Source organism: Orycteropus afer, unplaced genomic scaffold (assembly GCF_000298275.1).
Source record: "Orycteropus afer afer isolate SDZICR_OR568_19922 unplaced genomic scaffold, OryAfe1.0 scaffold00012, whole genome shotgun sequence".
Lineage (NCBI taxonomy): Eukaryota > Metazoa > Chordata > Mammalia > Tubulidentata > Orycteropodidae > Orycteropus > Orycteropus afer.
In genome coordinates, this window is record NW_006921599.1 from 19,989,630 (window position 1) to 20,003,551 (window position 13,922).

A 13,922-nucleotide genomic window follows, 5' to 3' on the forward strand; every position below is an offset into this window, starting at 1 on the left:
GGGGTCCAAGATTATCTTCTGTGTCTGTGTTAATTGGTTTCCCTTTTCTTTGTTGAAGAGGGTCTGTGCAATCCTTCTGCCTAGTCCGCCATCTTGCCCCCCTCCCCTCGTTACCTTGTATCTTGATTTTCAAGCAGGCAATGGTAGTTTATCACCTTCCATGTAGGAGTTGTTGCTGTTGTCAGTCACTGTCAAGTTGATTATGACTCACTGCAACCCCATGCAGGAGAACTGCATTCAGTTTTCTGGCCAGTGTACCCTCATGTGCAGCTACTGCTCATCTGTCATTGAAGCCTTGTATGTTGCTATGATGCTGAACATGTTTCATTGGAGCTTTGAGACTGTAGGGGACTAGGAAGAAAGACCTGGCTATCTACTTTAGAAAATTAGGCAATGAAAGCCGTATAGATTATGGCCTAATCTTTACTGAACGTGGGGATGGTGCAGGGCAGTGTTTTGTTCCATTGTACTTGGGTTTGCCTTGAGTCAGGGGCCGACTCCTTGGCAGCTAACAACAACCTTTCAATACTCAGCCAGATTCTCCTGACAGTTACTGGCACCACTATTCTTTTATTCCCTTAATCCAGGGATTAGAAACCATAACCTTTGAGCCAAGTCCTGCCTGCTGTTGTTATTAAGGAAATTTTATTGAGACACAGCCATAATCATTTGTTTAAGTGTTGCCTGTGGTTGTTTTTGCAGTACAATGATAGAAGTAAGTACAGTTGCAACAGAGACCTGTGGTGTTTAGACATTATTTTTCCTTTCCTTTCCTGGCATGTCACCTGTACATCTCTGTCACTAAGGGTATTTTACTACATGTTGCATTTTTTTTTTCCTGTGTTTTTACATCTCATCCATTATAAACCATAAGCTTATTGAATGTAAGCGGCATGTCTTCCTCATTACAGTGTTCCTGAAACACTACACTATGATGTTTTGAATGTGTTTAATATTTTAATCATTGAATTAATTACAGGAAGCAGACTTTTAATTTGATCTGAATTATTAATAATCTCAGGATCTTTCTTAGATGTTTGACAGTGTTTTTAGGTGTTATAAGATAAAAGTTTTGGAGAAAGTAGATGTTAGTTCTTTGTGTAGGTTGTTAATGAAAATGGAAAGATTTTTTTTTTCATTTGATAAGGTATTTCACCTTATTTTATTGCAAGTATTTGTGTGCTGTGATGTGCTTGGTACTGATCAAAAAAAGGAAAACCATGTGGCAGAGCTAGGTAATAATGTTTTTGAATTTGTTATATAATCTGCTAGTCAGACTTTTTTTTTTAAATTCTGTTAACAAGTTTTTTTTTTTTTTTCCTCCTCCAGGACTCTAAGTGATAAAATTATATCCCAGTGCTCTAATAAGTTATTGAAACACAGGTGGTGTTAAACTAGTGTTTTATACTTTGCCTATTGATTCATTTAATTATTTTCTGCATACTTCCCAGTAGGTTTGATGTGATGAAGTTGATTATACTTAGCTAGTTCTCTTAACCCCAATTTTCTTTTGACTTCCAGTTCTAAATCTGTGCTTTTAAAAAGCTGACAAATAGAAAAATGTCTGCCAGGTAAAGAGATTTTCACTTCATACTAGTATAACATAGAAGTCCTATGTCTAGGAACTCGGTTACTGAGACCCTCAACTTCCTGAATCTGTTTCAGAAACTCACTTTGGTACATAAATCTCAGTATCCATGCATCTAAAACAGCATTACAAAACACTCCAAAACTAAACATAAGTTGATGAAAAGTAGCTGGCGACTTGACAGTTTAATTTAAAAGTAGGCAAAGAATAGGATTAATTTCTAGGACTAGATTTAAGCTCTACTCTGTATAGTTTGCCAGCACAAAATCAATGCTTGTTGAATATCCGTGTGCTTGAACAAATGAATAATATCTGCCTAAAAATATATTCCATCTCCTTCTTAGGTAAATAAATGCTTGGTAAGGTATAACCAGATGTGTATACCTTTGATTCAGCAGTTCTACTTCTTAGGAATTTGTGTTTGGGAAATAATTAGACAACTGAGCACAGATTTCATATCTAGATTTCTATAATCTACAAATGTTTTTTGAAATCCTCAGATCTTCAAATGGTATTCATTATAAATCCATTTGTAATATGGAAAAAGTAGAAATAACCACTACGCCTATTAGAACAAGAATGATGAAGTTATCATAATAGAATACTTTGTTTAAAATGGTTGAAGTTGATCTGTAGGTAAAAAGATACACAAGATGTATTAAATTTTAAAAATGCAAGTTATAGAACAAAATGCCATCTTATCTTTGTATGTTGTTTATAAATAGTATGATATATGTTTGTATGTCTAAATATATATGAATATATGTCTATTTGCACATATATTCTTGCACACATGAGGGGTGATCTAGAAATAAAGCATAAATAGTCAATAACTCTAGGTAGTCTATGGGGAGTAAGATTGGGGAGGTATGCAGATTACAGTATATGAGGTATTCTGTTATTTCTCCTGTTTCAATTTTTATTTTTAAAGACTATTTTACATTTATATGAGACAAAAGACTGGTAGAGAATACATTAAATCTTAGGATCATTTTCATTTCTATTTAAAATAACTGACTGAAGGGTTAACTTGTCTTCTGGAAAATGTGGTTTTCAGGAATGATTCATTTCCTTGAGAACTCTGTATAAGTAAAAAATTTTGTAATGAGAAGATAATGAAAGATTATCAGATTGGACTGCTGTTATGGTATAATAAATAGACACATAGTATAGAAATCTTATTATAATGTATTTTCTTTAAGCAGTTGTAAGAAAACTTGTTTCATGCTAAGTGAACATGTTATTATTTGGAGAATTTATGTGCATTGATACCAGTTTTCAAAGGGACATACACTTGTGCACAAAAGAATTCTCACTGTTTTCTCTTCATTTCTCTAGAAAAGCTCAAGAAGAGAACAAGAAAATAGTGCTAGCTGGATGTGTTCCTCAAGCCCAGCCTCGTCAGGACTACCTTAAAGGACTGAGTATTATAGGGGTAAGTTTGTACCTGATGATGGGAAAAGGAAAATCTTATTTTGTTAATGCCTGTAATACCTACACATTTTATTTTATATTTCTAAGTTAATATCAGATTATTGTTATACTCATGATTGTTCTAAACAGACTTTCCCTATCATGCCTCAATCTTCATCATGTCTATAACTTTATTATCTGAGTACAAAAACATGTTCTAGGTCATCTCGTATTTTTAAAAAAACAACACAAAGGCCATAGTGTGGCTCTGGTAGCACAGTGGTTAAGTGCTCAGCTGTTAATCTAAAGGTCGGCAATTAGAACCCACCAGCCACTTTGTGGGAGAAAAGACCTGGTGATCTGTCCTGGTAAAGATTTCAGCCTAGGAAACTCTGAGGCAGTTCTCCTCTGTACTGCAGTGTGTCTATGAGTTGGAATCAACTTGACAACTCACAGCAGTAATAACAGTAGTACCCTGGGTCCCTGGAGCGGTGATGATTTGCACTAGGCCACTCCTCAGAAGGAAGGTTGGGCAATCTACTTCCGTAGTGATATTGCCTCAGAAACCCAAGGAGGGGTCCCTATGAGTTGGGTCCGACTCGACAGCAAATAACAACAAAAACATTAACCTGAAGGTTGGCAGTTCAAACTTATAGAGTGGCACTGCAGAAGAGAAGCTTGGCAAACTGCTACTGTAAAGATTATCATCAAGCAAACCCTATGGAGTTTGTAACTCTGTAACACATGGAATTACCATGAGTTGTAGTCAACTGAAACAACTGTTTGGTTTTTGTTTTTGTTTTGTAATAATACCCTGGTCTTTGCCCGTTTGCCCAGTGTCATCCCTTCCCATGTTATTATTATTCTTACCTCATTGAACTGCTTGTCATTCATTGCCCACTGCATAGATACCTATTTTGGAACCTCCACCTCCCTCTTACTAATGGCCCAAGTCTTAGCTCTACCATTATGCATTCTGTAAGGCCCCCTATGACCACTCTGTGCCTGGATAATCCTATCTCTGGTTCCCTTTGCTTACTGAACAGTTCTCTGTCATTAGCTCTGTTAGCACCTCACATAGCTATGATTTTAGTTACTTATTAAACCAAAAGTAAACTCACTGCCATTGAGTTGAGTCCAGCTCATAGAGACCCCCATTGGGTTTCTGAGGTGATAAAACTTTGTGGAAGTACATTGCCCCATCTTCCTTGTGTGGAGCACCTGGTGGGTTTGAACCACTAACCTTCTGATTGCCTTAGGCACTATGCCACCAGAGCTCCTTTTAGTTTACTTGCATTATTTTTTAAATAAAACCTACCTCTCATTATAAATCATAAGCTTCATGAGGACAGCTCTTCAGCTTTTCTTTTTCACTCTCATCCTGCTCGGGAGCTCTGGTAGCATAGTGGCTAAGACACTTGCCTGCTAACCAGACGGCTGGCGGTTCAAACCCACCAGCCACTCCTCGGAAGGAAGGTTGGGCAATCCTACTTCCGTAGTGATACTGCCTCGGAAACCCAAGGAGGGGTCGCTATGAGTCGGGTTTGACTCGATGGCAAACAACAACAACAACAACAACCTGCTTCCCTAGCCTTTTCCACGATGCCCGACATACAGTTGGTGCTCAATAAGCATTTATCAACACAAAGACTGAGTGAATGAATTGTCCCATTGTATTTTTGTAGTTGGCATAGTTTTTTCCTACTGGACAGTCACATTTGTGATGTTAGGAGGCTGTTGTCTCTCCTCATTGTCTTAGTCACTATTCTCAAAACACCTGGACATAGTTGGCCTTCATTCACTGTTCACCGCGCGAGGGCCCTGCTGCTGCTTCTCCCCATTGCGCTGCAGTTGTACTCAGCTCACCAGTGATCTCCTTTAACAAAAGGCTTTATTAGTATTTTTTTAAAAAACATAAGAACATTTATTCATAGAAAGAAACTTACATGAATACTTGGCATTTGGATTGAGATTTTTAAAGGGTTTTTCCTTATTTGATGCAATACTGACAGGTTCTTAGATTGTGTTCTCATTGTAATGAACTTGTTTTTTGCTGTAAAATCCTTGCCCTGTTAGCAAATTTAATAATCTTTGAAAAAACATCCTCACTTTAAACAAACAAAATCTGAATGTTTGTTAACTTTAGTTTGTTTTCACCATTTGTCTGCTTACATTTTGATTTTTCTTGGTTTAAGGAATGAAATGAATATGGGACTCCTAAGTTATCTTTTCATGTCAGACTTGCTTTCTCCATAAACAGTCCTGCTGTGTTAGGGAAATAGGAAACTACTTAGAACTCTGTCTTAGAGATGGAATGTGGTAAAAGCTTGGAGTTCATTTTAGATTTTATCCCAAGGACTTAAGTTACTGGAATAGCAGAATTTCGATTGTAGGGCAAAAGCTTCTCTTTGTACATTGTGGTATCTTTTTTTTTTTTTTTTAAACTCCCATTATGTGCAGGGAAGAGTTTTGTGTCTGTTAAGATGTAGGAAAGATCTCAAGACAGTTTAAGGAGTACTCAAACCAAACCTACTGCCTTTGAGTCGATTCTAACTCATAGTCCACCCCTATAGGGCAGAGTAGAACTGCCCCAAAGGATTTTCTAGGCTGTAAATCTTTGCAGAGGCAGGCTGCCTCATCTTTCCACTGTGGAGTGTCTGGTTGGTTCAAACTGCTGACCTTTTGGTTAGCAGCTGAATACCTTTACCATTGTGCCCCTAGAGCTCATTGTAAGGGAAGACAGCAGTACTGGTAATATATAAGATGAAGATATGGCTGTGGAACTGAAGAATAAACACTTGTTTTTCTGTTTAATCCAGCACCCTTTTTGTTTTTTCACATAGTCTTGATTTATGACCATTAAAATTCTTTGCATTTAATTTTATTTTACTCCTTTATAATTGAAGAAATAGCATATTTTGAAAAATGAAGGGAAAGAAAACTCCTGACTTTATCCTTCTGTCATGGTAGTGCAAATGGTTAAACACTTGACTACTACCCAGAAGGTTGGTAGTTCGAACCTACATCAAGGTGCCTGGGAAGACGAGCCTGGTGTTCAGCTTCCAAATGGTCACAGCTTTGGAAACCCTATGGAGCAGTTCTACATTGCACACATGGGGTTGGCATGATTTGGAGTTTTCCTGGACAGCAACTAACAACAACAAACATGGAATTATTATAACTTTGCTTATCCCTTTCAGACTTTTAAGCTTTGCATATTTTACTTACATGTAATCTCAAAAGGGGAGCCCAGGTGCACAGTGGTTAAGTACTTGGCTGTCAACTGAAAAGGTCATAGTTCAAACATAACACCAGCCTTGATATGTCACTCTGTTTCTACAAAGGTTTACAGCCTAGGCAGCCCTGTGGGGCAATTCCTCTCTGTCCTGTAGGTCACTGTGAGTGGGAATCCACTCAATGGCTGTGGGTTTGTAATCTCAAAACTATTTTGTATCCATCTTCCATGTTATTCCATGAGCTTTGTAACCATTTTAAATCCTGTACGATTGTTATATTGAAGGATATATATCCCAATTTACTTAACGATTTCTTAATTACTGGATATATTTTGTAATTTTTAGAAAACATACATAACACAATAATACCCGCAGTGGACTTTTATTTTAATGTAATATGATTAAATTATGAAAGATTTTCTGAAGTGAATCACATTATCATTAGCAACATTTCAGAATTCTAGTTCAATTGTATCTTCACCAGCAATTTTATTATTACTATTAAACATAAGATTATTCTCCATGAACATAATTTTATAGGGTTTCCTCACCCCCCATGGAAGCTATATGACAATATATTTATCATCACTGACTCTTTTTATATTAAAATTATTTTCACAGAACAGCAAGTAGCTTTGGAAAAAAATTTGGCTTCCAAAAAACCAAAATCATTCATAATTTGAGTGTTTGGAGAGATTTGTTTCTATATACAATTGTTAGAATTGCTATGAAATAAAAAACCTGAAATACTTTGTATTACAAAAAATAAATTGTATTGGTTTATACCATCTTCACCATAACAATTCTGACATGGTAAATAAAACAAATAGGAAGATGTTGAGATTCAGTGACTTGGGAAAATATTTTTAGGAGGACGTTTGGAATTGTGCTGCATATTTAATTTATAGTGTGAGTAGAGAATGTTATTCCTTCACAGAATTTCCCTCACAAAATTTCTTTGGTGGAGGACCTTAATGGAGATGCTTGGAAGAACAGTTGTAATTCTTTTCTGTGCTTTCATTGCCTCCTAGGATTTGTCTGTATAACTCACACAGTACAAGGAGGACGTGTCCATTTTATTGACTGAGTATGGGAAATAAAAAGCTGCCTTTAGATGGGGCTCAATGGATGAGAAATTACTTATATAGACCTGAATTAAAGGACGTAATGCACCCCTGTTGAAAGTGCTCATGCAATAAGCATGTAAGAAGATACTTAATAGGAAAGAAAGGTGCCCTGGTGACACAGATGGTTAATTGCTCTGCTGGTAATCCAAAAGGTTGGCAGTTCAAACCCATCCAGTGGCTCTGTGGGAGAAAGACCCGAGGATGTGTTTCCATAAATATCACAGCCATGAAAACCTTATGGAGCATTTCTACTTTGTAACACACGGGGTCACCATGAGTCAGAATCAACTTGACAGCACCTAATAACCACAACAATAGGAAAGAGAAGTATTACTGCCACTTTTTAATATGTTAATTTCTATCACTATTAGCCCTCAGAAATGGAGCATTTAATTTGCATTAGTCATCAGAGATAGCAATAGATAAAGGCACATGATAATCAGTGTCAGCCTGATTTGAACTGTGAGCCTTATATTATCATCTGTCCAATTCTGTCCCAAAATTATCTAGTTGTGATTAATATCATTTGAATGGTAGTGAATGGAAAGAAAATAAGAATGTCAGAATCAGAAGTAAGACCTTTTAGTCTTTGGGTTTCGAAGAATTGACTTTGGTGGCAGTAACCTCTGAATTTCTCCCATCCTGGGACATAAATTGTAATCTTTTCAGATTGGGAGAAGAGAAGCAACAGACTGGATAAGAATTTTTTAACCAAAACGTTTTTCTTTTCATGATTAAGAGAAATTTATATTTTATATCTAAATTACATATATTTATATGTAACAAGTACAAAAGAAAAAAACAAAAACGGCTGCTATTATTGATTCCCACTAATGGTGGCCCCACTTGTTACAGAGTAGAAATATTCCATAGTGTTTTGCCAGCTGGAATCTTTATAGAAGCTGATGGCCAGTTTTTTTTTTTTTTTTCTTTTCCTGCAGTGCCACTGGGTGGGTTTGTACTGCCAACCTTTATGTTAGTAGTTGAGTGCAAACTGTTTGCACCACTATCTTAATTATCGAGTTCTGCTATAACAGAAATACCATATGTGGATGTCTTTAACAAACAAATTTATTCTCTCACAGTTTAGGAGGGTAGAAGTGCAAATTCAGGGTACTAGCTCTAAGGGAAGGCTTTCTCTCTCTTCTCTGTTGGCTCTGAGGGGGATCCTTGTCTCCTTTCAACATATGCGGCCTGGCCTTCCTTGGAGATCTCCATGTATCTTGGCATCAATCTTCCTCTGGGTTTTGGAGGTTTCTCAGCACAAGGACCCTGGCTCCGAAGGATGTGCTCTGCTCCTGGCTCTTCTTTCTTGGAAGTAGTCATGTCTCTTCTTCGCTTGCTTCTTTCTCCTTTTATCTCTTATAAGATAAAAGGTGCTGCAGGCCACAGCCCAAGAAAATTCCCCTTACATTAGATCAGGGCTGTGACCCAAGTAAGGGTGTTGCATCCCACCCTAATACCCTTACAATGATTGACTGATCATAACAGATTACATCAGGAGTAATGATTACATCATCACATAACTGCCAAATCACTGAGAATCATAGCCCAGCCAAGTTGATATATTTTTGGGAGACACAATTCAATCTATGACAAATACTCTGGAACTTTAAGGTCCTTTTATTTTTTCAGGATCTTGAAACAATTTGACTTATAGTGAAAAATTTAATTTCTCTCTTGGTAAATACTATGGTTCATCATCAACCTTGCAAAGAGTTACCATGAAATGTCATTTTTCACAATCAAACCTATATATTTACCACACTTACTCTTTGATTAGCTGTAGGTACTTCCATGATCTTGTGACTGTACCTATTGAATACTACTTCCCTTCTCTTCACCTCATCTGTTGATGTGAAAATTCCATTTAGAGTAGCCAGTCAGAAAGCTGAATGCTCTCTGAAGAACAGTTTCTCTGAAGCTGAAGTCTGGTAGAATAAAAAGAGTAATAGACTTCGAAGTCAGAAAGCCTGGCTTCAACCCCTGGGTCTACCCTATTGTTGTTTCTTCAATTTACCAACTATTTACTGAGTACCTACGATGTGCTAGTGGCTAAGAATGCAGCAGTATATAATAACACCAAAGATCCCTATCCTCATAGAGCTTCCATTTCAGGTCTTGGACACAGATAGCTGGTGTGAATCCATCTCTAGCCTCCTGAAGAATCCAGTGGCATGGTTCCCTAGACTGTACTGAAATTGACTAGTTGAGAATTTCTTTTTAAAGCTCAGTTGGAAATCTGCTCTGTGCCCACCATCAGTTAAGAATTATTTTAGGAGATAGATGGGCAAAATAATACTTATTTGCTGAGTTCTTCCTAGGGTAGTCTCAGTTTCCAATTATTGCAATAGCTGTTATTAATAGAAATGACATTTATTAGGAAGGTTGACTCTTATACTCTGTTACAAGAAAGAATGTTTCCAAAATTGTGATTTTGTGTAGATTTTCCATGCTGATATACAAGGACTGCATTTGAACTCTATCTTGGTGTTAATTCATTAGACTTGTCTTTGTAACAGTATTGTATTTCTAGAAATCCTAAACAGAGTATGAGTTAATGCACAGTTTGTAACATTATAAAACATGTAATTCACAGCACAATATATAATTTGATGTTGAAAATTTGTAAGTGGAAAAACTTCCTGAAGTGCCAGCTGTGAGCCCTGCAGACAGGTGCATATTTTCTTTGGAGAGCTTAATAGAAACGTTGTGTAACACAGGTGCCCACTTATCAGCGACTATTACCAGGTTGATTTGCAGGCAGGCTGCTTTAATCCTGAAAAGTCAAACAGCATGATGACTATTTCAAATGTGAACATTTTAATTTTGAAAATTATGTATGTAAGTAAAGTAGCATTTGATAGAGACTGTATTTGAGAGTATTTCTATCATGTCCCATGTTATGAAGGGTAAACAAATTCATGAAGCGGAGCAATGTCAGTAATAGTGGCATTTGATACCGAGAGCAAAGTCTGAGAAACTGTCCTTCTCCTATTTATTTGTCTCTGCTTCACATGTCTAATATTCTTGGTGCACTCAGTTTTTTTTACCATTAGTTATCAAGATGCCAGTATCATAACAGAATGAAACGTAAATTTAGAAGTTGTTCATGTAACAGTTCATTTAGCGCTTTGCTGCTAACTGAAAGGTGGGTGGCTTGAGTCCAACCAGAGGTGCCTCAGAGGAAAGGCCTAGCCATCTGCTTCTGAAAAATCAACTATTGATTTTCTACTCCTAGACTTTTGCTTTGCTATTCATAAGGTTTTTCCTGGCCAATTCTTTGAGAAGTGGACGGCCTCTTCCTTCTTCGGGCAGTGTTTTGTTCTGCTGTGCATGGAGTCGCTATGAGTCGGAAACGACTTGACGGCACTTAACAACAACAACAACAGACTTTTGCTTTGACTTTTTTACATGGTCTTCTAATCTTACCTATAAACACACATAGTTTTCATCTATTGAATTGTTCCACAGTTCCTAGGGGATACAAATGGTTAAGCACTGAGCTACTAGGTGGCATAGTGCCTAAGGCACTTGACTGCCAACCAGGAGGCTGGCGGTTCCAACCCACTAGCCACTCCTTGGAAGGAAGGTTGGACAATCTACTTCCGTAGTTATACTGCCTTGGAAACCCAAGGAGGGGTCGCTGTGAGTCGGGTGTGACTCAAAGGACATAACAACAACAACAACTAGCTGTAAGGTTGGCTTTTCAAACCCATTCAGAGGTTCCTCAGAAGAAAGCCTTGGTGAATTACTGTGAAAAGATCACAGCCATTGAAAACCCTATGGAGCACAGTTCTCCTCTGACAAATGTGGGGTCTTCATGTATCAGAATCAACATGATAAATGGTTTGGCTTTGGTTTTTAGTGAACCATAATAGTTAAGAACATGGAGGCGTGAGCTAGACAGCATGGGTTCACCACCACCACCCCCTGCCACCACTTACTATATGACCTTGCACAGTTACTTAAACTCTTGGCTTCAGTTTCTTTGTCTGCAAAGTAGAGATTATAATAGAACCTAACTTTGAGTTAAATAATTTAATACATGTCTTATGCTTAGCATGGTGCCTGGCACATAGTTAGTGCTCATTATTAGCTATTGTTATTTCTGTTAATTTACTTACCAATAGAATCAACATTGTGCATAACTATGTGCTTGGTATGAAGTTGCTTGCTTGAGGTACAGAGCTGAGTAAATCATGACATTTTCCTAAAGACCATGGAATCTGGTGAGTGGGGCAGATAATTGTGGTAAATATTACACAAGTATATAGTGCTGTGGACACACGGGGGATGAACTGATCCAGAGGATGATTAGTGGTTTGGTGAATGCAGAAAGGGCTTTCAGGCAGAAGCATGTCTAAGAAAAAGCATGTGTGCTTGAAAGGTGAACTGTGTTGTGTTGAATTGAGGAGAGTTGAGGTATAGTTTGGAGTAGCACAGATGAGTGATAAATAGGATAATAATGGCGAGAGAGGAGTGTCTGTGTGGCACAAATGGTTAACAAGCTCAGCTGCTAATCAAAAGGTTGGTGGTTCAGACCTATCCAGAGGGGCCTTAGAAGAAAGTCCTGGCCATCTGCTTCTGATAAATGAGTCATTGAAAACCTTATTGAGCATAGTTCTACTCTAACACCCATGGGGTCACCGTAAGTGGAGTCAGCAGATGGCAGCTGGTTTGCTTTTTGCTTTTTGAGGGCCAGGAGAAGGGCTTTGCATTCAATGAAATGTTTTAAGGCAGAATTAACAGGGCAGGTGAAAGATTGTGGGGCTAAGACAGAATTGAAGGAGTGCATATGAGAAGCACTATAATCTAGTGGTCGTTTCTACATGGTTTTAATGATTTTTTTTTGGCATATTATCAAGACTAGCCCTTTTTCTTGTTTTGAGTCAGATTGATTGAGATATAATTAACATCCATGGTGTCCAGGACAGAGCATCCAAGTGAGGGGAAGGATTCAGGCTCCAACCCCCAAGTATCAGGAAAAGTAGAAGGGAAAGGAAAGGAAAGCCAGGCTGTCCAGGACAGAGTGAGGAAGTGGCAGAAGGACCCAGGTAAGGGGAGGGACCCAGGCCCCAACTCCCAATCAGTAGGAAAAGCAGAGGGGAGAGGAAAGGAAAGCCAGGGCGTCCAGGACAAAGTGAGCAAGCGGTAGAGGCATCCAGGTAAGGGGAGGGAACCAGGCCCCAACCCCCAAGTGGCAGGAAATATGGAAGGGAAGGGAAAGGAAAGCCAGGGCATCCAAGACAGAGCGAGCAAGAGGCAGGGATCCAGGCAAGGGGAGGGTGGAGAGGCTTCAGACAGCTAAGGGAGATAAACTTGTCTTTGGTTTGTTGTGCTCTGGTGGCGTGTTGCTTTGAGGCTTGAGGCTGTGCCACTGGTGTTTCAAATGCCAGTGGGGTTGCACATGGTGCACAGGTTTTGGCACAGCTTGCAGACTGAGACAGAATAGGAAGAAGGAAGAGGCCATCTACTTCTCAAAGAATTGGCTAGGGAAAACCTTATGAATAGCAGAGAAACACTGTCTATTACATTACTAGGCAATTATATGAATAGCCCAGAAACACTGTCTGATACAGTGCAGGAGGACAAACCACTTAGGTTGGAAGGCTCTCAAAATATGACTGGGAAAGAGCAGCATCATCAGAGTAGAACCAACTTTACTGATATGGTTAAAGTAAAGCTTTCAAGTCCTCCATTTGTTGACGTGACATGACTCAAATTGAGTAGAAACAACTGCAAATGTCCATTACTAATTGGAACATGGATTGTACAAATTATGAATCTAGGAAAATTGGAAGTTGTCAAAAATGAAATGGAACACATAAAGATTGATATCCTAGGCATTAGTGAGCTGAAGTGGACTGGTTTTGGCCATTTTGAATCAGACAACCATATGATCTACTATGCCAGGAATGACAATTTAAAGAATGGCCTAGCTTTCATCATCACAAAGGATATTTCAAGATCTATCCTGAAGTACAGTGCTTTCAGTGATAGGATAATATCCATACGTCTACAAGGAAGACCAGTTAATATGACTATTATTCAAATTTATGCCCCAACCACCAAAGCCAAAGATGAGGAAATTGAAGATTTTTATCAACTTCTGCAGTCTGAAATACACCAAACGTGCAATCAAGATGTGTTAATTATCACTGGTGACTGGAATCCAAAAGTTGGTATCAAAGAAGATTCACTGGTAGTTGGAAAATTTGGCCTTGGTGACAGAAATAATGCTGGAACTCGTATGGTAGAATTTTGCAAGACCAAAAACTTGAATAAGTCAAATACAAATACCTGTTTTCAACAACAAAAATGGCACCTATACATGTGGACTTCACTAGATGGAATACACAGGAATCAGATTGGCTACATCTGTGGTAAGAGGTGATGGAAAAGCTCAGTATCTTCAGCCAAAACAAGGCCAGGAACTGATTGTGGAACAGACCATCAACTGCTCATATGCAAGTTCAACTTGAAGTTGAAAACAATTAAAATAAGTCCACAAGAGCCAAAATATGATCTTGAATATATCCCTCCTGAATTTAGAGA

The 13,922-nt window shown here is 38.2% G+C and overlaps 1 protein-coding gene across 1 annotated transcript in view; it reads left to right on the top strand.

Moving 5' to 3' along the window:
* The window catches only part of CDKAL1 (CDK5 regulatory subunit associated protein 1 like 1), a 1,058,601-nt gene that overhangs the window by 291,964 nt on the left and 752,715 nt on the right, over nucleotides 1-13,922 (top strand). The window contains exon 4 of the mRNA XM_007952396.2: nucleotides 2,927-3,023. Coding sequence (XP_007950587.2) covers nucleotides 2,927-3,023 — 97 coding nt within the window. The remainder of the gene's footprint in view (nucleotides 1-2,926; nucleotides 3,024-13,922) is intronic.